We start from the raw sequence: 22,925 nt of genomic DNA, 5'->3' as shown, positions 1-22,925 counted from the left end.
ACCACCACTGGGGGCATAACCCAAGGATTATGAGTTTAAGCCTCACTGAGGCTTTTTTGAAAAACCATTTGCCAGGTGTGGAGAGTTTTGCAATGATTTATTTCCCTAATAAGAACTGAGGACTCATTCTGTCCACAGCTCTAACTCCAGGCTGATCCCTGTGTCCTCACATCCCCAGCATCTGAGCACTGGGTGTCCTTAGAAAATGCCGATACATAAATGGGAAAAGGAGAGATCACAGGGGGGGCGGGCCGGGCGGGGGGGGCGGGGGGGGCGGACAATCCATTTTAAAAGAAACTCTTTGTGCTGCAAGTTTCTTGAGGAAGCTGATGGGACAGAGGTGTGAGAAGGGAGAGATGCTTACAGGGTGGGTAATGTACACAGGTCTGATGGCTTCGACTCTCAAGGCAGCACCTGGCGGCACTAATCCAGGCTGACCCTCTCCAGGGGTCAGACCCCCCAGGTGCCTTTTGGGGCCAGGGCTGGGGTCCTGGTGGGAGGCGAAGCAGGGATGTGGGTTGGGCCTGGAGGAGGAGGGAGTGGGAGGTGAGGCGCGCCCGGCCCACCACAGTCCTGCCCTGGCCCCTGGGAGCTTCCCTCCCTGTGTCCGGGCCGGGTGAGGGGTTAATGCTATGGCCAGCAGGGAGGCCTGGTGGGCCCAGCGGGTCGGGTCACTCGCCGGGGCTCAGTGGGGCGGGTGGCGCCGCTCGGCCATGGCCCCGCGGCCCAGCACCTCCCCGCTGAACTGGTAGGTCAGCTTCTTCTTGACCTTCTTGACCTCGCCCGTCTTGCCGTAGTTGCGCAGGGCGCGGGCCATCTTCTGGTAGGTCATCTTCTTCCGGTTGCCCTTCTGGATGCCCCAGCGGTGCGCCAGCGCCTCCTTGTGCTTGGACGAGAACTGGAAGGTGCCCTTGTCCTTGTCCACCCACCAGATGCTGTCCTTCATGTCCCCACTGCGAAGCAGGTCGAGCAGGAACTGGTACAGGCGGATCTTCTTCTTGCTGCCTGTGGGCGGGGGGTGGTCAGCGCCCCAGCACGGGACCCGTGCCCACCACCCAGAAAGGGGCCCCTGGGAGTTCTATGTGGGGAAGGACGGGATTCGGGGAGGCCCACAGGGGAGCCAGCTCCCCCACCCTATGCCTGGCACACACACGCCCACTCCCACCCACTCCCACACAGCACAGCGGGGTGCAGATGCACACACACCCGTCCACGCCCAGGCACAGAGCGGCTGCGTACACTCAGCTCTCATGCACACGTGCTCAGACACACACACACACACACACAGAGATACAGACCGTCACAGATGCTCCCACAAGATACACAGGAACACACACATTGGCAAATGTTCACACACTCAGCTCTGCGGTATGACTACTGAGTCAGTCAGCCTCGGCTGGAGTGGGCATGGGGCAGATATGGCCAGAATGGGGCTGGGGCGGGGCCCCCTACCTGTTTCCCCATGCAGGAGGCCCGGCCCTGGCTCCAGGCCATCGGCCTCCCCGTCGGACACCTCCAGTGGGGGGCTCTGCCGCTCCCCCTCCTCCTCATCCGTGCTGGGCTGGGCCGGGGACAGGGAGGGGTACGGGAGGCACATGCGGGGTAGGTAGGAGACCTGGAAAGAGAGCTGAGGTCAGGGAGGGACATTGGGAGCTCAGGGCTGCAAGGCAGGGGTCACGGAGTGAGAGAAGTGCTGAGGGCGGGAGGTCAGCAGGGCCCAGAAAGGTTTGGAAGAAGGCTGGGGACAGTGGCGGTCAATTGGGTTACAGGCAGGGTCACCGCACACCGGGTGCAGGTCGTGAAATCCCGTCCAGCTGGACCCCCTGGTTCAGGGCTAAGTGACCAGGAAAGGGGCCCTTTTTTCTCACACACGAGGGTACCGTGTGGACTAGCAGTGGCCTGGGCAAGAAGTGGGGGGTGGGGGGGGAGAGCGCCCGAGTGAACGGTGATGAGTGAGTAAAAGGGCCGTGGAGGTCAGTGAGGGGAGGCCGAGGTTAGCGGAGGCCACTGACGGGGGTTAGGGTTGGTGGGCTGACGAGGGTCAGGAAACAGGGCCAGTGAGGAGAGGGAGGGGCCAGTAGGGGTCGGTACAGGTCAGTGACATGGATGCCAGATCCCTCAGGGCCCAGGGAGCGAGGGTTGCAGCCAGCGAGGGTCAGGAAGGCCTCTGCCAAGGCCGTCAGGGTCGAGTGGACCAGTGTGTGGTGGGGGGCGGGGATTATCTGGACTCTGTCCATCGTGGGAGAGAGGAGATAAGGGGCGTGGGGTCATGAGGTCAGCCGAGGGCCGGGAGGAGCCGTTGGGGCTCCGGCCGCCGTTGGCACTGTGGGGCAGGAAGCCGAGTTGAGTAAGAGCCTGTGTCAGCTTCCTGTGGAGCTGGGCCTCCCCACCGGCCTCGGGCGCCTGCGGGTCGGGCCGGGCGGGCCGCACGCACCTGGTGGCCGAGGCCGGCGTGGGCGGGCGCCATGGGGGTGTCCAGCACGTGCATCTGCTCCAGCTCCATGTGGCGGTAGAGCTGCTGCAGCTGCGGGGGCTGCACGCTCTGCAGCTCCGTGAAGTGGTTCTCCGCAAAGCTCTCGAACTCGCTGTGCACGTGGTGCGGGTGGAAGTCCCAGTAGTGGTCTGCGGGGCACAGCCAGGCCGCCGGCGGTGAGCCGGGTGGGCCCGGCAGGAAAAGGTCAGAATGGTTTAACAAATAAGAATGCCAGGCCGGCCCGGCCGGGTAGCTCCGCTGGTTAGAGCATCATCCCATATGCCAAGGTTGTGGGTTCAATCCCCAGTCAGGGCACATACAAGAAGCAACCACTGAATTCATACGTAAGTGGAACAACAAATCAATATTTTTCTCTCTCTCTTTCCCTTCCTTTCTCTCTCTACAAATAATCAATACCCCTGGCCAATGTGGCTCAGTGGTTGAACATTGTCCCGTGTACCCAAAGGTCGCTGGTTTGATTCCTGGTCAGGGCACATGCCCAGTGGTGGGTTCAGTCCCTGGTCAGGGTGTGTGTGGGAGGCAACCAATCAATGTTTTCGATGTTTCTCTCTCACAAATAGATGTTTCTCTTCACATTGATGTTTCTCTCTCTCTCTCTCCCTCTCCCTTCCTCTCTCTCTCTCAAAAAAAAAATCAAAAACATTTTTAATCAATAAAAAGAATGCCAGGTCTTATGGGGCAATTACCACGGGCCAGGCTGAGCTACAAGCGACATCAGCCATCTAACCACCAGCTTGTATTTGACAATCCCACGTTATAGATGAGGACCCTGAGGCTTGGCGAGGCTACACACATAGCGTGTCCATGGTCAAGCACCTTGTCGCTGGCAGAGCCAGGACCCAGGGCTGAAGCGAAGTCTGCATTCTCAACCACACTTCTCTCCTGCCTCCCGGGCGGCCACAGGGACACAGGCTTTGAGCCAGAGTCTGCATCTTGGTTCTGACATGTCATTCCTGTGTGGGCTCAGGCATGGACCTTTCTGGCCTCAGTTGACTCACCTCTGAAAGGGGGATAATCGTTGTCAGGAGATTACCCATGAGTTCACATTTGTAAAACGCCCGGCTCCCGAGGAGGCTGGGAGTTAAGACCTCCCAGTGGTTCCTGGGCCGACTGGCTGCCCACAGTCACATGCACCCGGCCTTGTCACATGGCCAAGGTGTGTCACTGCAGAGTCACAGGGCTGGCACTCTTCACATACAGAACCACTCCGGACTCACGGTGCTGCCCCTGCAAAGCCAAGCCCTCGGGCAGCTGTATCTGTGTTCCTGCGAGGTTACTAGGACCTGAGGCTTTCCTGGAAACTCCCCCACGGGTGCTTTCAGTCTGCGGCGGGGTGGACTCGAGTTTGGGGAACAGTCACATGCCACTGGCAGCCCTGTTTTGGGACTCATACAGGTCTTCACCATGGTTCCTCTGGGCACCTTTTCCAAGAACAAAAACTGCCGCATGTCTGAGGACTTCCTGGGTACATTTCGGGGTCCAGAGGAAGGTGTGGTGATAGAGCGACGAGAGGGATTTTCTCATAGAGTGTGTGGGACGCTGGGCTAGGGCAACGCCTCTGGGACCAGCACAAGGCCCTGCAGGGGGACCACCGCCGGCCCAGGTGCGCATGTGTGTGAGATGGGTGCCTGCCTGTCTGTCGGTTTGTCTCCCTCGTTCTTGTTCTCTCTCGCGCAGCATGTACCCACTCACGCATCCCTGAGAAATGACATGTGTTTGGGGGCTCTGTGGTGGCTTTGCCATGTGACCCTGAGCCTCTCATTCCCCATGCTACACGCGGGAGACCTGGCTGGGTAGTTAACTGACGTCCCATTCACGTGTGAACTCATTCCTCCGTCCAGACTCCCACCTCTATGAGGCCGCATAACATAGAGGGGAGACATACATGATCCGGGAGTCAGCAGACCTGGGTTCAAATTCTGACTCTGCCATTTACCACTGTGTGACATGCTCAGGTCTCTGCACCTCCCCAAGCCTCAGTCTCCTCACCTGTAAGATGGGGCTAATCATTACACCCACCTCCTAGGCTTGTGGTGAAGATTAAATGAGCCTGCAAAGTGCTTCGACCAGAACCTGGCACAAACAAACCTCTATTATTATTACTACTGTTACTAGTTTATTTAAAGAGCCCAGATTAGCACTTGAGCAAAAGGCAGATGCTTCAATATATACTAATTCCTCCTCTTCCCTCTGCTCCTGTCACCTTAGTCAATGGCCCAGAGAAACGGTTTTGGGGCCCCCCGCTGGCACGCCCCCCAGAGGCTGGAGTGGGGCCCCAGCACGACCCAGGGTGGCAGTGACTGCTCTTATTCAGCTCCGCATTCCCGGTGCCTGGACCCAGCAGGCACTCGGCAAACGTTTCCTGAATGTGTGAATGAATCCTATTCTCTTAAGGACTCTCTGACTCTCCTCCACAAAATTACTAAACCCAACGGGAAGACAAAACAACACTGCATTTGCACGTTCACCTCGCTGTGAGTTAGGGAGATCCAGAAAGTACCCCCCTCACCCCCGCCCAGCCCCGTGCTGGCTCTGTCCTCCGAGACAGGCCCTTTGGGGGCTCTGGGGTTTAGTGAGCACACCCGGGTTCCTCTTTAGCTGTAAATCCCCCTCTGGCCCCGCTCCTGGCCCTCCCCATTTCTGCCTTCTGCCGCCCGAGTTGAAGATGCATTCATCTTCATAGAATGCCCCATCGATCCTGCCCGCCGACCGCCACCCTCACGCCCACTCCACTTCGGGGTGGGGGAACCCTGAGTGCATGCAGCCCTGCAGGTATGGGGAGGGCCCTGGCTGCTCTTTCCCTCCTGTTCCCCCCTCTGTTCTAGCTCCACCTGAGCCTGTGGGCTCACTCTGGTGGTCCCAGCCTGAGGCCAGCGTTTCCCAAAGCAGGTCACAGTCGGCCTTCATCCAAACCTCCCTGTGTATGACTCCACGGGACTGAACTCCTGCCACTCTCTCATACCACCTCTGAGGAACAAGACTGTTAAATGGACACTTTAGGTAAGACCCATGGGGACAGACTTTACTGACTGCTCTTACCCACTGGTCTACCATCATCCACCCCTCATCCATCATCCATTCTTCATCCAACCATTATCTATCCATGATCCATCCACCCATCCAAACATCCATCCATCCGTCATTCAAACATCCATGCATCCATGCATCCTTCCATTATCCATCTGTCATCCATCCAGTCAGCAATAACCCATTCATCTAAATCTTTCATTTCCTCCCTCTAAACCGGCTCCCAATCTGGGACCAAAGTCCTATCCACACATCCCTATTCTTACTCAGGTTTTTGGTTGCAGTAATACCTGTATGTAACCAGGACAAACAAAACAAAACAAAAATAGGAAATTTAAAACAACCCCACACACAAAAAACTCAAGCCTTAAGTGTCATTTAGTTGACCTTATCTCCTCAGAAGAGAAATCCCAGCCTGAAGCCAGGGCTCCCCCAGGGGAGCAGAAGTAAGAGCAAGACAGAGGAGGGAGATGAGGAATTAAGAAAGCAGGAGCTGAGAAGCAACCTTCTCAGTAAATCACAGATCACTGGGCTCCTGAAGGCCAGCCTCCTGCAAATTCTTCAGAGACGGCTTAGGGCAGAGGGCGCCAGGCCCCGTGGCACTCGTCACTCTCTCCCTGGGATCTTAGTTGTTAGGCTTCCGCTATTTCCCGTGTTGCAATGACAAATCCGAAAGGACCTGAGCCGGAGTCACCCCACAGCACCTAGCAATGTGCTTGAGGTTTCAAGATGCTTACATAGAGCTATTGGATGGATAAGTCAGTGGGAGATGGATGGAGGGTTTGGTAGGTGGAGGGAAGGACGATTGGAAAGGTGAATGAGTGGATGATGAAATCGATGCATGAATAAACAAGTTATGGTTAGTGCTATGAAAGAGTATACGGGAAGATGGATGGATGGATGGATGGATGGATGGATGGATGGATGGATGGAGAGAAGGAGTCATACTTTGGAACTCTGTTTCCTTTACCAACCCCATCACAAATAGCAAATCCTATCAAACCCAGGAGGGCAGCTATCATCCCAAAACAGAAAATGACTAGTGTTGGTGAGGATGTGGAGAAACTGGAACACTTGTGCGCTGCTGGTGGGAATGTGCAATGACACAGCCACTGTGGAAAACAGTATGATGGTTCCTCGAAAAGATAAAAATACAATCACCATGTGATCCAGAAGTTCCACTTCTGAATATAACTCCAACAGAACTTGGAAGCAGGGATTGGAAGAAGTATTTGTACCCCCATGTTCACAGCAGCATTATCCACAATAACTAAAGCAACCCAGGTGCCCACGACAGAGGGATGGATAAGCCAAATGGAGCACATATAGGCAGTGGAATAGCATTCAGCCCTGAAAAGGAAAGAAATTCTGACACAGGCTGCAACATGGACATTGAGAACGTTATGCTGAATGACATAAGCCAGACACGAGAGGAGAAATACTGTATGATTTCACTCATATGTGGTACCTAATGTAGAGAAACAGAAAGTGGACTGGTGGTTACCAAGGGCTGAGGGGAGGGGAAATGGGGAGTTAGCGTTTATGGGGGCAGAGTTCCAGTCTTACAAGAGGAAAGAGTTCTGGAGTTGGGTGATGGCGATGGTCGCCCAGCAGTGTGAGTGTGCGTGGTGCTACTGAACTGCACACTTAAATGTGGTCAGGATGATACATTTTATATTATGTGTATTTCACCATAATTGAAAAATAATCGTAACAAACAGCGAATTCTATGAGCCCTGCCTTCAAAAATCTATCCTGAATCTATCCACTCCTGCCTGTCTCTACAGCCAGCACCCTTGTCTGAGCCCCCGTCATCTCTTGCCTGAGTTATTCCAACAGTTTCCTGCCTGTGCCTGCCTCCTCTCCATCTACTCTCCACACAGCAGCCAAAGAAAGCTTTCTAAAAGCTTATTCAGTGGGCCCACTAGATATTGGGAAAAGATACTATAAACTTCCAAACAAAACTAAACAAACAAAAAATAAACAAACAATAGGTTACATTAAAAAAAAAAAAAAGAGGATGTGGAAAGGCATCCGGCTTCCTAAGAAAACTCTGGTAACCAGAAGACAGTAGAGAAACGCTTTCAAATTTCTTTAAAATATATATATATGTTTGTAATTGATTTCAGAGAGGAAGGGAGAGATAGAAACATCAATGACGAGAGAATCACTGATTGGCTTCCCCCTACTAGGGGGGATCATGCCCTCAACCCGGGCATGTGCCCTTGGCCAGAATCGAACCCAGGACGCTTTCATCCACAGGCCAACTCTCTATCCACTGAGCCAAACTGGCTAGGGCAGGCTTTCAAATTTCTAAGGAGAAAAATGATTTTTAACCCAGATTTCTATACACAGCCGCGCTGCCATTAATCAAGTGAAAGCACAGAGGTAAAACAAACAACTGCAAAACCTTGCCCACCCCCTTTTTTGGGAAACTATACTGACAAGATGAACAAATCCTTATAGTATGTAACATTCACTGTTCTGAGCATTTTACATACAATTACTCAATCTTCACAGCAACCCCGTGAAGTAGAAGAGAAAGTTGAGGCACAGAGAGGTGAAGTACCCTGCCCAGGGTCACCCCAGAGAGGGATGGAGAGGTGGGGTGTGCCCCCCAGCAACCTAGTCCCAGAACGAGGGCTCGTCTCTCCTCGCTGCACTGCCCCTGAGAAACGCGCGGAGGAGAACATACAGGCAAAGTACGCCAGTGGCTCAGCCGTAATAGTCACGTGGTCATAATAGTGGGAAATTCAGATACATGTAGCAGAAGTTACGGCACAGGGAAAGGCAACTACTGTATGATCTCACTTACACGCGGAATCTTAAAAACAAACAAACAAACAAAAAACAACTCATAGAAACAGAGATCAGATTTGTGGTTTCCAGAGGCAGGGGATGGGGTGGTGGGTGGGGAATTGACTGACGGAAGGTGGTCAAAGGCATACATTTCCAGTTATAAGAGGAGTAAGTCCTGGGGATGTAATGTACAACATGATGACTACAGTTGACACTGATGTATGGGATGTTTAAAGTTGCTAGAAGTCCTCATCACAAGGAAAAAAAGTTTGTTGTGACTATACAACGTGATGGACGTTAATTAAACTGGTGCTAGTCAAGTTTATATATATATAAATAATATATAAACATAAATATGCATGAGGTCATTATGCTGTATACCTTAAATGTATACAGTGTTATATGTCAGTTAATTAATAAAACTAGAACAAAAAGAAAAAGTTGCTATACACTTATCTTGGTATGTGTGGAGAAGTGTGTGTGTGTGTGTATTGTGAATGACTAGAAAGCCAACTTCTCATCTTTTTTTGAAAAAATATATTTTGTATTTTGTCGATTTCTTACAGAGAGGAAGGGAGAGGGATAAACAGTTAGAAACATCGATCAGCTGCCTCCTGCACACCCCCTACTGGGGATGTGCCAACAACCAAGGTACATGCCCTTGACCGGAATCAAACCTGGGACCCTTCAGTCCGCAGGCCGACGCTCCATCCACTGAGCCAAACCGGTTAGGGCAACTTCTCATCTTTTATAGTACAGGTGAATAGATCAAGCTAGATTCAGCTCCACCTAACATATAGGAAGCATTCAATAAATGTTTGTAAATGAACACAGGAATATTGTTCTGTGTTCTATTTCAAATCTGCATGCATACATGTACATAGCACTGTCATAGACTGGAAAATGATTTTTTTAAATGATTTTTAGAGAGAGGAAGGGAGAGGGAGAGAAACATCGATGTGAACGTGAAGCACAGCTGCCTCCTGCACGCCCCCTACTGGGGATCGAGCCTGAAACCCTGGCATGTGCCCTGACCAGGAATTGAACTGGCAACCTTTCAGTGCACAGGACGATGTGCAACGAATGGAGCCACACCGGCCAGGGCTGGAAAAATTATCTTTAATCTGTCTCTGATATGCTATGGAGGTCATGAAGGAATGTCTATAAGTTTAAGTAAAAAAATGGTAAATAGCAGAGCAGTTTGATAGCACAATTCCATTTTTGAATGAATAGACTACACACATGTATAGCAAATATTTACAAACATACAGAGTTATATATGTAGAATAAAACGTCTGTGAGAATGGACTGAGGATGCTATCAGTGGGGAGTAAGATTGGGAAGAGAGAAATATTTTACTTGATATACTGTTATACTTTTCATTTTTTTAGATTTTTGCAATGAGTAATTGTTATTTTAATAATTCAAACATTAAAATTTATTTAGAATTTCGCCAAACACACACACACACACACACACACACACACACAAGGTAAATCATGTCATTTTCCTACTCAAAACCTCCAATGGCTGTATTTTTGTAGGATAAAATTCAAACTCCCACCCTGGCGCTCAGGCCCTGTGCAGTCTGCCCCCTGCAGACCCTGCCTACCTTTTCTCTCCATCCCCCACCCCCCAACCCGGTGCTCACAGCCACTCTGGCCCTTTGCCCGGGACGCCCAGCCCCCACCTGCCTTTGCACCCACCTTCCTTCTCTTCACTCAGGTGTCACTCAACACTCACTTCCTCGGGGGCCCTCCCTGACCACCCAGGTTCAGTAGCCCCCGCGTAGACGTGCCACATGCATCGCTCTGCTCTTCGTGGAACTTAGGACTCCGTGTCTGCTTATCTGCTGGCTGACTGTCCCCCTCCCTGGAATACAGCTCCATGCGAGGAGCGGCCTTGTCCATCTCACTCCCTGGAGCCTCCAGTGCCTAGAACAGTGTCTGGTGCGTGGGTACAATCAGAGGCTATTGGGTGGGTGTGTGGACAAGTGGGTGGGACAGTAAGTGTTGGGTGGCTGGCTGGTTGATCTGTTCCAGGACCCTCTGTGCTCCTCCCGCTCTCCAGCTGCCTGGGGGACGCAGCAAAGCTACCCTACGTGTCCTGGAAGTTTACTGGGCCTGGTGCTCAGTACATGAGCTCACATATTCACCTGCATCACCTCGTTTAATCGTCACAACTCCATGTGGTATTTTCATGCTCCCAGGTTTATAAATGAGGAGACAGGGCTCAGAGATGGAGCCACTTTCTCCAAGGTGACACGCTGAGTGATGGGCCCCGGACTAGACTCGGGCCGGCCCGGTGCCTTTTCACTCAGCCTCGCTGCCTAACACCCAGACCAAGGAACATGCAGGCACTAGGGGGGAGCGTGTGGTGTTGTCTCTCTCTTGAGCCTTCAGACAAGAACTTCCCACAGGTATCAGGAAGGGCCAGGCTCGACGCCTGGAGGAGGGGGCGCTGGGGCATGTGGGGACGTGGGGACGTGGGGACGTGGAGGAATCTCTGAAGAGACTGCGCCTTCATGACCCACACAGGGTGCGCAGGCATCGAACCGCGAGTCACTTCCCAGATTTAAGAGATCGGGAGGAGCACTGAGCCAGGTAGGAACAGGCTTTGTCTAAAGCACTCCCTCCATCAGCCCAGCCCCAGGCCTAGCTCATTTCTAAATATATGAACAGCACCCCCATATTACCCATTAAAGGAGGGAAAACTGAGGCTTCGGTAGACCCGAAGGAAATGCACCCAAACCCAGTGAAACTGAGAGGGGGCCAGGCCCGAGGCAAAAGGAGCCCTAATGCTGGAAGCCGCCCCAGGCAGCCCTGAGCTCGCCTGGACCCGAGCTGTCCTGCGGCCGGGAGCCACCAGGGGGCGCCAGTCCTCAAGCCCAGAGGGACCTTCTCAGGTCCTGACTCACCGAGACCGATCCTGGTGGAGGAGCTGGGGGTAGAGCTGAATGAAGGAGACGTTCTCGCTAGGTTGCCTGGCTTTTCCACAGGGAGGATGCATTTCTTACGGAATTATAAATGAGTTTAAAAGGATGAAGAAGGATTTTTTTTTTTTTTTTTGGGATGTGGACACATTTTTCTTTTTTTCTTTTTTTTTTTTTTAGAATACTTTCTTTTTTCTTTTTTTTTTTTTTATTGCTTAAAGTATTACAAAGGGTATTACATATGTATCCATTTTATCCCCCCGCCCTAGACAGTCCCCTAGCCTCCCCTATCACCCAGTGTCTTATGTCCATTGGTTATGCTTATATGCATGCATACAAGTCCTTTAGTTGATCTCTTACCCCCCTACTTCCTGCCCCCCAACCCTCCCCGGCCTTCCCGCTGCAGTTTGACAATCTGTTTGAGGCAGCTCTGCCTCTGTATCTATTATTGTTCAAAAGTTTATAATGGTCTCTATTGTCCATGAATGAGTGAGATCATGTGGTATTTTTCCTTTATTGACTGGCTTATTTCACTTAGCATAATGCTCTCCAGTTCCATCCATGACGTTGCAAATGGTAAGAGTTCCTTCCTTAAGAAGGATATTTTAAAACCTTTCCCGCCCTGGGGTTCTGAAAGAAGCCTGTGTGTCCCCTGAAGTGGCCTTGAGACAATCCACCACCTCCTCCCCAGACATGGCTCCCAGGGATGGTCTTTCTGACAGTTTCCAGGTGTGGGTTCCGGGTGAGCTGTTCACCAGGTTTGGCATCAGATAGGAGAGCCCTAAGTAAGGACTGGCCGCATGTGGCACCCCCGGGTGTGGCCACCAGGGTAAGGCTGCCCTCGATGTGCCTGCAGAATGGAGCTGCCCGTGTGACTGGCTCCCAGGGGTGGCCTTCAAGTGTGGAACCTTGCTCAGCTGTGACACCCAGTGGGCCTCTCCCTCTGGGGCTGCAGACACCCTAGTGTCCGGCCTGCCCAGGTCTCAGCACCCCAATGAGGACCCATTCACTAGGATACCTCACCTTTGGTTCAGGGGTGTCCCCATCAATAGGCCAAGACCCACTCATTCCCCAGCACCTAATGCCTCTCTCTCCTCCCCTGAATTTGCTCCAGGATCAAGGCTGGGCCTTGGGGAGGAGGGGGCAGGTACAGCCTGACAGAAGGACACCCTAGCCCAGGCTCCATTCTCCCCCCACCCCAGCAAAGGGGGGGCTTCAGCCCCTGCTGAATAAGGGGACCCTCAGAGCCTCCGTTAGCCCAGCAATTGTCAAATTGGGGTTACTCGGTCCCTCGGGGAACATTCCGCAATGTGTGGAGACACTTTTGGTTGCGTGACTGGTGGTCCTACTGGTATCTATGGGTAGAAGCGAGGGGCACCACTCACTAGGCGACAGTGAACAGACAGGCCTCACAACAGAGCATTATCCGGTCCCAAGTGCCCATAGGGGTTAAGAAACGCTGCTAGCTACACACAGCAGGGCGCGGGCCTGCACCAACAGCTCAGGGTGAGGGGGCGACAAGAACAGAGGAGGAGGGAGAAACTGGGGGGAGGGGAGAGTGGAAAAGCACTGGACCTGGAGCAGACGGACCTGGCCTCCCCTGACCAGCTGTGCAACCTTGTCCTAATCACCCAGCCTCCTAAGCCTGTTTCCTCGTTTGTGAAAAGACCGCACGGATTGGACAAGATAAACGAAGCTGGCCTCGTGCCTTGGGCACCGTAGATGCTCAGTCCGTGGAGGCTGGGGTGTGGGTGTGGGTGTGGGTGTGGAGTGGGGGTTTTAGGAACTAGCATGGTCCAATTCTCAGAATTCCAAAGAGGTGCTGGGAGCCATTTCTTCTTTTTCTCTCTCCAGACCCCGGGAGCCACTCGGCGCCCAGGCGGGGCTGGGGCAGTGGGGCAGGGGCCCTGTACTCACCGCTGTGGCTCTCGCCATCACTGCTGAGATAGGGGTAGTATTCATGCGTTTGGCGTTGGTACAGCTCCGTGTCATAGGGAACCAGGTCTTCCGATGGCTGCTGGGAAAGGAGGATGTCAGCACGCACACAGGTGGGGAGACCCCAGCCAGGCCTGCAGCCCCCCAGGATGTAGGGTCCACACCGTCCTCCCAGAAAGAGCGGCTGCATCAGGCCTCTCCCTGCTGGGGACTAGGGGCGGCCACAGAGAATGGGAGCAGGGACCCAGGAGTGACAGGGACCCTGGAGGTCAGAGGTCAAAAGAAGACAAAGGCTGAGAGGAGAGGACTGCCTCCCTCCACCCCCCAGCCCCTCCTCTTCACAAGCGCCACACACTCACACTCACACTCACACTCACACCCGAGTGCCCCAATCTCACAAATCCGCCCTCTGACACTCACACTGATGCACCTACAGCCCCCAAACGTACGCATCGTCCCTATGACACACTCACACACAGCAACTCATGCCCACAGGTCCCCGCACACTCGCCCTCACACTCACTCTGAAGGTCACTCACAGCCACACGCACTGTGGCCATGCACACACACACACACACACACACACTTACGCTCACCCTGGAGGCCCACACAGTCCCCAGATTCACACACGTAGCCATATACTTGCCTTCAAGCACCTTAAACTCACCTTCGTACCTATGTCCTCCCATAATCACTCACATTCCACTTGCACACTCGTCCTCACCGTTGTCCTCCTGCCAGCCTCCCCAGCCCCCAGCCAACCCCCATTCTCTCACTCCCTGTGCCCAGGTCCAGGCAGGCGTACTCAGGGCCACCGTGGTCTCCAGTGGCTGCCCAGCTGATGGATTTCACAGTCTCACTCAGGCAGGTTCTGGGGGCCACGAGATGGCCAAGCCTTGATCCTCTCACTGCCCCTCAGCCATGCTCCTCCAACACACTCCCTGGGATCCTCCTTCCCCTCCTCCTCTCCCTCCTCCCCTACCTCCACCCTCCCTTCTCCTCCCCCCATCTTCCCTCTCCTCCTCCCCACTCACTGGCACAGGCACAGGGACATGCACACCCAGAGTCTTCCCAGCAGTCACCAGGCCTCTCCCCAGCCCGACGCGTGTGCCCAAGGATTGCACAACAGTCACTCTGGCCCTCAGGGCCCGGGTTGGGGATCAGGGCTGCCTTGGGAGCACTCAGTCGCCCCTGGACGGGGAGAGGGGTGAAGGTTAGGTGTGGGAGTCTGAGATGTGCCTCCAGCCCCTCTATCTGGAGCTTAGGGATTGGAGTTCAAGGGTCAGAGACAGGGTGGCCAAGCCCCTGAGCCCATCACCTTCTTGAGATAGAACTGACTCTTCCTGGGACCACCTCCATCCACCCCTGCCTCCCCCACCTCCTTGGTCCCAGGGGGAGAGGGAGACAGGGCCAGGTCAGGGGGCTAGCTGGCTGGTGCTGTCAGGCCAGGCCCAGTGGGGAGCCGGGAGCCCAGCACCGGGTCTTCAGGCAGCTGGGCAGCTGGGCAGCAGGGTGTCAGGGCTGTGGTGCCTCCCTGGGGCTCTAAGGCCCCACTGGGGTGGGCGGCTGGGGTAGGTGAGGGGAGGGGGCTGCCTTTAGGCCAGGAAAGCTGAGTCAGGTGGACAGGCCCTGCCAAGCCCTTCCCGGGGCTCCCCACCCTTGCTGCGTGGAGATGGAGTGAGAAAAAGGAAAGGGACCCTTTCAGAGGAGCCCAAGTCTGACACCCGCCTGAGGCTGCCACTGTCACCCAGAGCAGAAGCAGGGGGGTGTCCCAGCCTGCTGCCATGAACTTCCTGGGGTCCCCTGGTCCTGCTTTTTTACCTCGTCTCCGTCCGTCCCAGCCTCAGCCCCTGCCCGAACTCCAATCCCACACTCAACCAGGTCCTACGCAGCCCCAATCTCAGCCCCAGGATGTCTCCGGCCCCGGCCTAGCCCCAGCCTAGCCCCAGCCCTAACGGCAGCCCTAGCCGCTGCCCCACCCCTGGCCCCCGCCGCTGCCTGGCCTCTTGCGGACCTTCAGGCCCTTGGGCCCAGACCCTTCGGTCAACAACCATGTCCTCTGTGCCAGGCCATAGGCCGAGCGCCGGGGACCCAGACTTACAGCAGCCTTCGTCCCCAGGAGCTCCCAGGCCAAGGGCGAGGCCCCTGGCCCATCGCCGCCTGCTCTCAAGGCTTCACTATCCCAGTCAAGGCTTCCCCCATGCCAGTCTCCCCATCTCCTTCCCCACCACCTCTCTGCCGCCGCCCTCCCCATTCTCGGCCCAGTGCCCTGCCCTGGAGCTCAGGCCCGCCACCGAGCCCCATCTATAAATAACCGTTCAGGCCCCACCGATCACAGCCCCACACGGGCCCAGCCTCAGCCCGCCAGGGCACGCTCTGAGGACCCAATGGCCCCCTGGCTGGTTCTCAGGCCAGAGCTCCAAGGAGGAAACACCAACTTCCCACTGATAGCAAGCCTGGAGGGCAGCCTGCGGGCGGGCGGGCGCCCGAGGGCCACAGGTTGGGCTGGTGGAGGAGCCCCAGTACTCACAGGGGGGACGAGGGGAAACCCTTCCATTTTGCACGCCTGTAACATCCAGCCGAGCTCTGGTCCGGTCCGGTCCCCTGCCTCGGTGGGGGCCAGTGCGGAGCCCCTTGGGATGGGAAGCCCCGTCAGGGGCTGGACTGACTCTCGGGCGCAGGGCTTGGGCCTGCCCCTGAGCTACAGGCGCCCTGCGTGAGCCCCCTCCCTTGACATTGCAGGGCCAGCACAAGTTCCTGATTTTATCGAAGGGCCTGCCACTGGGAGATAGTCCCCTTGGGGTGACATCACCACCCCAGCCCGTTTGCATAAATCTCTTGCGCTACAGGAAGTCTCTGGCCGCTGGGGCAGGTGGTGCTGCAGGGACCGGCCTGGAAGGCTGTGGGGGCCAGGCCCCCTGCCCGGAGGAAGCTGGGACTGTGAGGGGCGGCCTTGGGGGGTGGGTGGGGAGGAAGAGTGGGAGGGAGGGAGGCTAGCTCTACCACAGGGAGGCCTTTGCTGCCCCCAGGCTGTGCTGAGGCTCTAACCCGGCGGTTCTCAACCTGTGGGTCGCGACCCCTTTGGGGGTCGAACGACCCTTTCACAGGGATCGCCTAAGACTATTGGAAAACACATATATAATTACATATTGTTTTTGTGATTAATCACTATGCTTTAGTTATGTTCAATTTGTAACAATGAAATTGGGGGTCACCACAACATGAGGAACTGTATTAAAGGGTCGCATTAGGAAGGTTGAAAACCACTGCTCTAACCCCTAACGCCACAAATGTTTCCTTCTCTTGAGACCCCCCAGGTGGCCAACAGTCACTTTCGTGGGGTCAGGGCTGGTAGGGTGGCCTCTTGGGGCCTCCACTTTCTGGGGTCAGCCTGGCTGGCGGGGGCTGATCCAGCAGATGCCAGGCCCCCACGCCCTGGGTTCCACCCAGCCTGGCGCTGGGCTCCGGGACAGGGTCCTCAGCACAGTGCGCTTTCCACCTCCCCCATCCCAAACCCTTCCCACCAGCCCTCCTTCCTCCGATGGTGGGTCCTGGGTTCTTACACCACCCCTCCCCTCCCAGTTTCCTGAATGTCGCCACTTCTCCCACATCCCTGGGGGCTCTATTCCCAGCCCAGATTTCTGTTTCCTCACTCCTTGCCGATGCCTGAATATCGAATCCAGTCTTCCTAGTTTACTAACCTTTCTTGTCTGTCCATTCATCTATTTTCCCACCCATTTGTTTATCTGTTTGTCCAACCATCTATCAAGTCAGTCAAGCCAGTCATACATTCATTTATCTATCAGTTTATCCAACTGTCCACTCATTCATTTGTCTGTTAGTCCATTCATCCACTCACCTATCTGTTTATCGTCTATATATTCATAGATCAGCCCATTCATGTGTTATTCATCCATCAGTCTTTCTACTGCACATCCAGCTATCAATCTGTTCATCCATTAGTCCATTTATCCACCTACTCATCCATCCATCCACCTATTCATCTCTCCACCCATCCATCCATCTATCTTGTCACCCATTCATTTACCCACCCACCCATCCATCCATCCACCCACCTGCTCATCCATCCATCCATCCATCCATCCATCCATCCATCCATCTACTCATACTTTTATCTGTGCACCCTGCCAATATTAATTGAGTTACAGGCTCTATGCTGAGTTCTGGGAAAACAGAAAAGTAATGAACAAGATCCCTGCCTTCAGAGAGCCCCTGATCTAGTCTGGAGAGCAGCGAGATGAATAAAGACACATTTGACCCATTGATGTCCAGTGAGTCCAATTGCCTCCCATGTGTAGTCTAACCCCTTGCTTTATATCCCCTTCCCACTAAGACTAGCCTACCTCCTTCCAGTCAGTAGAACCCCAGGCCCCCAAGTGTGTCTTCACTGGCAGCAAAGACCAGGGATCATAGGTTCACCATTCAATCACTTCCATCTTCACCGATTTTTTGCATCCACACTTGGGATTCTCCAGGGGTTCCAGGTCGCAAGTCCCCAAGACACCCTAGGAACCTGACCCAGGCCCTTCCCCAAGAGGAGGGGAGAGGCAGGCTGACTTGACATCCACTCCATCCTGCTCTCAGCTTCCCTGTGGAGAAGGCAGAGTCCCAGCTAACTGGAGGTGGGTAAGGGTAGGTCTGCTCCATGAGAACCAGGTCCTGCTTGATGTCTCCATTCATTCACTCCTTCATTCATTCGTTACTCTCTTGGTTTGGTTTGTTGAACGTTTATTTGTCCACTAACTCATTCGTTGAATCACTAACTTCCCACAGACATGAATGAGGCATTCCCTGGGTCTCCAGGAGCTCACAGGCTACAGACAACAGACATGCAAACACATAGCATTCTGGGGAGGTGGGGGCACAAGAGGGAGGTGCTAGGTACACTGAGGAACAATTAATTTGGCCAGGACTCAGGGAGGAAAGCGTGCAAGGGAAAGGGCATTGTCTGGCTGAGGAGCCAGCCTGAGCAAAGGCCAGGAGGTGGAGAAGAACAGGGAACAGTGAGCCGCCATCCCTGTGGCTGGAAGCCAGACAGGACAGGGAGGCGAAGGGCCTTGAGAGTCAAGCCGAGGAGCCGGCTGCATCCAGGGGCGACTGTGCAGCCTCTGCTGGCCGTAGGCAGGGAGCGTGCGCTCTTCTCTGTGCTGCAGGCGGCACACCAGGTCCGCCACGTGTTTCTGGGGCCTCAGTCTCAGGAGACCCCAGGAGAAAGAGATTCCATTGTCCCAAGACTGGCCAAGCCCGAGAGCCCCGAGGAAGGAAGCCCCCCAAAAAAGGTCCAGGGCCCGAATCTCTGGAAATGGGTAGAAGGACTCACCGTCTGCACGACTCGAGCCTCCCTTTCTATTCACACACCAAGTCCTCCCCATCCTTCCTCCCATCTTCCCTCCCCCAAGGCCTACCAGAGGCCTCTTCCCAAGACCTCCCATACCCAGGGCCTGCTGTCATTCAAAGCCTTCAGAACAGGAGGGCCCGGATTCTGGGCAATTCCAAGCAGAGCAGGAAGGGTCAGACCATCCACACCCCAGGGCTACCAGCTCCTTTAAAAGGAGGGAAATTCTTTTCTGAGTGCCCAGCACTGTGCTGGCTGCTTCCACCTTGTGGCCTCACATAACGCAAGGGGTCAGTGACTCGCCCAGGTCTCCCAGGTTGTGTGGAGAGCTGGGGCACGAAACCCGCCTTATGGGGACTCTAGGAAAGGCTGGATCCTACTGGGGAGGGGAGGGGAGGGGAGGGGAGGGGAGGGGAGGGGAGGGGAGGGGAGGGGAGGAGGAAAGGCTGAGAAGGCACGCACAAAGAGGGCAGGAAGGGCAGAGAGGGGGAGAGGCAGCAAGGATCAGAAGGGAGGAAAAGAGAAACAAGCCCTAGCTGGTTTGGCTCAGTGGATAGAGGGTCGGCCTGCAGGCCGACGGGTCCCGGGCTCGATTCCAGTCAAGGGCATGTACCTCGGTTGCAGGCTCCTCCCCGGCTTGGGCCCTGGTCAGGGCTTGTGCAGGAGGCAACCAATTGATGTGTTTCTCTCACATCGATATTTCTCCCTAAACAAACAAACAAACAAAAAAAATCAATGGGAAAATATCCTCGGGTGAGGATTTTGAAAAAAAGAAAGAGAAACAAAATAGAAGCAAGTGCCAACGGAGGGAAGTGAAGCAGCAAGAGCCTGAAGCAAGGAGAGAAGAGGGTGCAGATGGCAGAAGAGGAGGAGAGAGAGGCCTGGGGAGAGGGGAGCTGGGAAGCGGTGGTGACATGGCTCCTTCTTCTGCGTGGAGGAAATGGGGGCCAGGGAGGGTCCCCGACCTGCTGAAGGTCGCCAGGTGCCTCCGGCCTGGGCTGTAACTCTCATTCTTCTTGGCAAGAAATTAGTTTGAACCCAAACATCTTGGGGGTTCCAGAGAATGAGAGACAAAATTTTTTAAATTACTTTATTTTTTGAGTAGATAACATATGCACACGATACAACACTCAAAATGTGCAAAAAGGGAAACAGCTGCCCAGTTCCTCTTCCACCGGCTCCCTGCAAGTTACCTGGTCCTTGTGTATTTTTCTAGAGGTAATGTAAGCATACATAAGCACACAGGCAGATGTGTTCTCTTGCTAAATTTACCTAAAAGGTAGCATAAGAACACATTGTACTTCACTTCCACCCCCCGCCCCCAAAAAATCCATTCCACCTCCATGCATATACGGTAGAGTTGTCTTGTTCTTTTGAATGACTGTATAGTATTCCACTGTTTGGGTGGATTGCAGCATTTTTGAATCATGAGAGACCTCATTCATATTAAAGAGTGCACAAAGCATTTACAGTTTAAAGAATGATTATAAAGCTAACACTTAGGTAACCACCATCCAGGTCAAGAAATAAAACATTTCCAGTCCTCCAGAAACATCCACAAAAGTCCCTTTCAAGACCCCTCCCTCTCTCTAGAAACAACACCATCCTGATGTGTTCAGTAATGATTTCCTTCCTTTTCCTTACAGTTTTACCACTCATGTAAATGTCCCCAACACATAGTTTCGTTTTCATCTTAACAGATTTTAATCTTTATATAAAGAGAATCATAATGTAAATAGTAGGGGAATTCTGCATCTTTTCCCACCATGCCGTTGCACGTAGCTCTGGTCCGTTTTCACAGCTGTATAGTATTCCAATTGCTAAAACTTTCCGTAACCAGTCTCTTATGGATCGACATTCAGGTCTTTTCCAGTCTTGTTATTACAAATAATACAACAATCGATAAAACTTTTTAATTTATACATATGCAAATGTATGTCTAGGATAAATTTCCAAAAGTTGAAATGCTGGGTGGGTCAAAGGGCAAGGGGTGTGTGTGTGTGTGTGTGTGTGTGTGTGTGTGTGTGTGTGTGTTTAAGCAGGGAAGTTAGAGGGGAGTGTCCACTGGAATAGTTGTCGGGGAAGAAGACTGGAGTTAAATGCTGTTTCCTGGGTTGGATGGACCGGAGCAGCGGTCACCAACCTTTCGGACCTCACGGACCACCAGTGGTCTGCGGACCACCGGTTGGCGACCGCTGGACTGGAGCACTGGCTTCGGGTGGTGGTCCTTATGCATTTACATTTGCTTGTCTATAAAAGGGCCTCCTTCGGCCTGGCCAGTGGGGCTCAGTTGGTTGGGTGTCATCCCACACACCAAAAGGTTGCATGTTTGATCCCTGGAGTGGGGCGTGCAGGAGGCGGCTGACTCTCATGTCCATGTTTCTCTCTCCCTTCCTCTCTCCCTGCAAAAAGCGCTCCTTTCAGTAGCAAAGAACAAAGCGTAGTTTTCTGTCTTCGATGACAACGAGGTAGGAGAAGGACCTACTACTTCTGTGGAAGTATCTGTCTGAAGGGAAACTGCAATTCGTATAAATTCTCCTTTTTCTGTATTTATTTATTTATTTATTTTTGTTGCTTAAAGTATTACAAAGAGTCTTACATATGTCTCCTTTTTCCCCCGCCCTTGACCTTCTTCTGTATTTAATTTTCCAAGGTTAACCTTGGTAGTTAAGAGATTGACACCAAAAAGGAAATCACAACCAAATACAGGCCGAGGCAACAGCCCTGTGCACCTCTCGTAAACACTGCTACCAGTATCAGAAATTACTTAAATAGAAATAGAAAGCCCTTAAGCCATAATATTGAAAACGACATGATCTTTCTTAACTCATTGGAACTGAGATCACTTATTTAGATTTTGCAAAGTAAGTGTACGGGGATTTTTTTACTCACCTCTTTTGATGTCAAAGGAGATGTATTTTTAAAATATTTTTTTATTGAGTTCAGAGAGGAAGGGAGAGGAAGAGAGCGATAGAAACATCAGTGATGAGAGAGAATCATTGATTGGCTGCCTCTTGCACACCCCCCACTGGGGATCGAGCCTACAAATGTGGGAATGTGCCCTGACCAGGAACCGAACCATAACCTCCTGGTTCATAGGTCGACGCTCAACCACTGAGCCATACTGGCTGGGCTATTTGATTTGAGAGAGAGAAACATTGATGTTAGAGAGAAACATTGATTGGTTGCCTCCCATATGTGCCCTGATGGGAGTCGAACCCATCATCTTCTGGTGTACGGGATGACGCTCCAACCAACTGAGCCACACCTGCCAGGGCAAAATGTATTTTTTTAATTGATATACAATTGACATGTAATATTGTATTAGTTTGAGACAGATATGGGAGAGAGAGAGAGAGAAAGAGAGAGGTTGTCACACTGCCCTTGGTAAAGGTTGCACCCTCTTACCCTCCTACCAGCAGCACATGACTGCTTTTCCGCCTCCGCACTGGACAAGTGGGCGGCCCCGTCAGGCTGAGCCCTGCAAAGGGCAGGGTAGCCAGGCCGGCCTGGGCGAGGGAGGGCTGGCTAGGCTGCCCTTTGCCCCCACCGGGCTGGGTGGCTGAGGGGGTAGGTGGGTTCTGTTGCAATCACAAAGTAAGCAGACAACAGGAAACACGGGTGCTGTCCTCGAAGCTGAGTCCACAAAGGGGACACAACCCCTGAGCTTGCAGACGCCCCAGCCTCAACCCCAAAGAGCTCTAGCATGAGGGAGCGAAGCCCCCTCCCCCTTTCCCAGCACTGGTCCCCATGGGGGGGGGGGAGTGGGGGGGGGGAGTGGGGGGGGGGCGGAGAGGAGCTAGGGCATGTGAAAACTCAGGCCTCGACCGCGAGCTGGGAAAGTTGACAAACAGAGTGAGCCCATGTACAGAAATGGCCGTCTTGCAACTTCCTCTCATGGTTGAGACACTGGGAGAGGCTCCCTGAGCCCCAGCTTCGGTCGCCTGGGCCCCTCAGAGCTCCGGGGCGCTGGGCAGAGCCCCGCTGGCTCTCTAGTGCATTAGGACATCGATCAAATGTTCACTCGGGCCCTGTGGGCCTGCCCCACGCAGGCGAAGACCCCTGCCTGGGGCTGATCTGGAGCAGGCCACAGGGATAAGCAGAGTCGCTGAGGCGTTCCCCTGCACGTTAGAAAGTGGTGGGGGGCGGGGGGCGGCATTGCGGTGCTGAAGAGGGCGGAGGGTGTGCCTCCTGAGACAGACCTGAGAGCAGGTGAGGGAGCAGCCAGGGCCCACGCCAGGCAGGGGCACGAACCAGGCCGCGAGGGGCCGTGTGGGGTGAGGGGAGAGGTGGGGGGCTGCGTCTGGTGGGCCTTGGGGAGGGCTGTGTGGAGCTGGGTTTTGACTCCAGAAAGAAGGGAGGCGTCAGAGCGAGGCACATTC

General features: G+C 53.8%; 2 protein-coding genes across 3 annotated transcripts in view; both read right to left on the bottom strand.

Annotated features, from left to right (window-relative positions):
* Positions 1-78: 78 nt before the first annotated feature.
* On the bottom strand, positions 79-15,962 carry SPI1 (Spi-1 proto-oncogene). 2 transcript variants are annotated; one of them, XM_059709417.1, is made up of 5 exons: positions 15,718-15,962; positions 13,170-13,269; positions 2,435-2,622; positions 1,453-1,615; positions 79-1,005 (listed from the first exon to the last, which is right to left on the bottom strand). In XM_059709417.1, the coding sequence occupies exons 1-5, from the start codon at positions 15,760-15,762 to the stop codon at positions 686-688; spliced, it is 816 nt and encodes a 271-aa protein (XP_059565400.1). In that variant the 5' UTR covers positions 15,763-15,962; the 3' UTR covers positions 79-685. The 2 variants fall into 2 exon arrangements, with proteins under 2 accessions (XP_059565400.1, XP_059565401.1); XM_059709418.1 differs by having other exon boundaries at positions 13,170-13,266; positions 15,718-15,960.
* The window catches only part of PSMC3 (proteasome 26S subunit, ATPase 3), a 45,393-nt gene continuing 30,882 nt past the window's right edge, over positions 8,415-22,925 (bottom strand). Inside the window, exon 14 of the mRNA XM_059709415.1 lies at positions 8,415-8,432. The gene's annotated coding sequence lies outside the window, so the exon portion shown is untranslated. The remainder of the gene's footprint in view (positions 8,433-22,925) is intronic.

This window comes from Myotis daubentonii, chromosome 9, assembly GCF_963259705.1.
Source record: "Myotis daubentonii chromosome 9, mMyoDau2.1, whole genome shotgun sequence".
In the NCBI taxonomy this organism is placed as follows: domain Eukaryota; kingdom Metazoa; phylum Chordata; class Mammalia; order Chiroptera; family Vespertilionidae; genus Myotis; species Myotis daubentonii.
The sequence above is the reverse complement of the archived record's forward strand: the minus strand, read 5'-3'. Positions and strand labels throughout refer to the sequence as shown.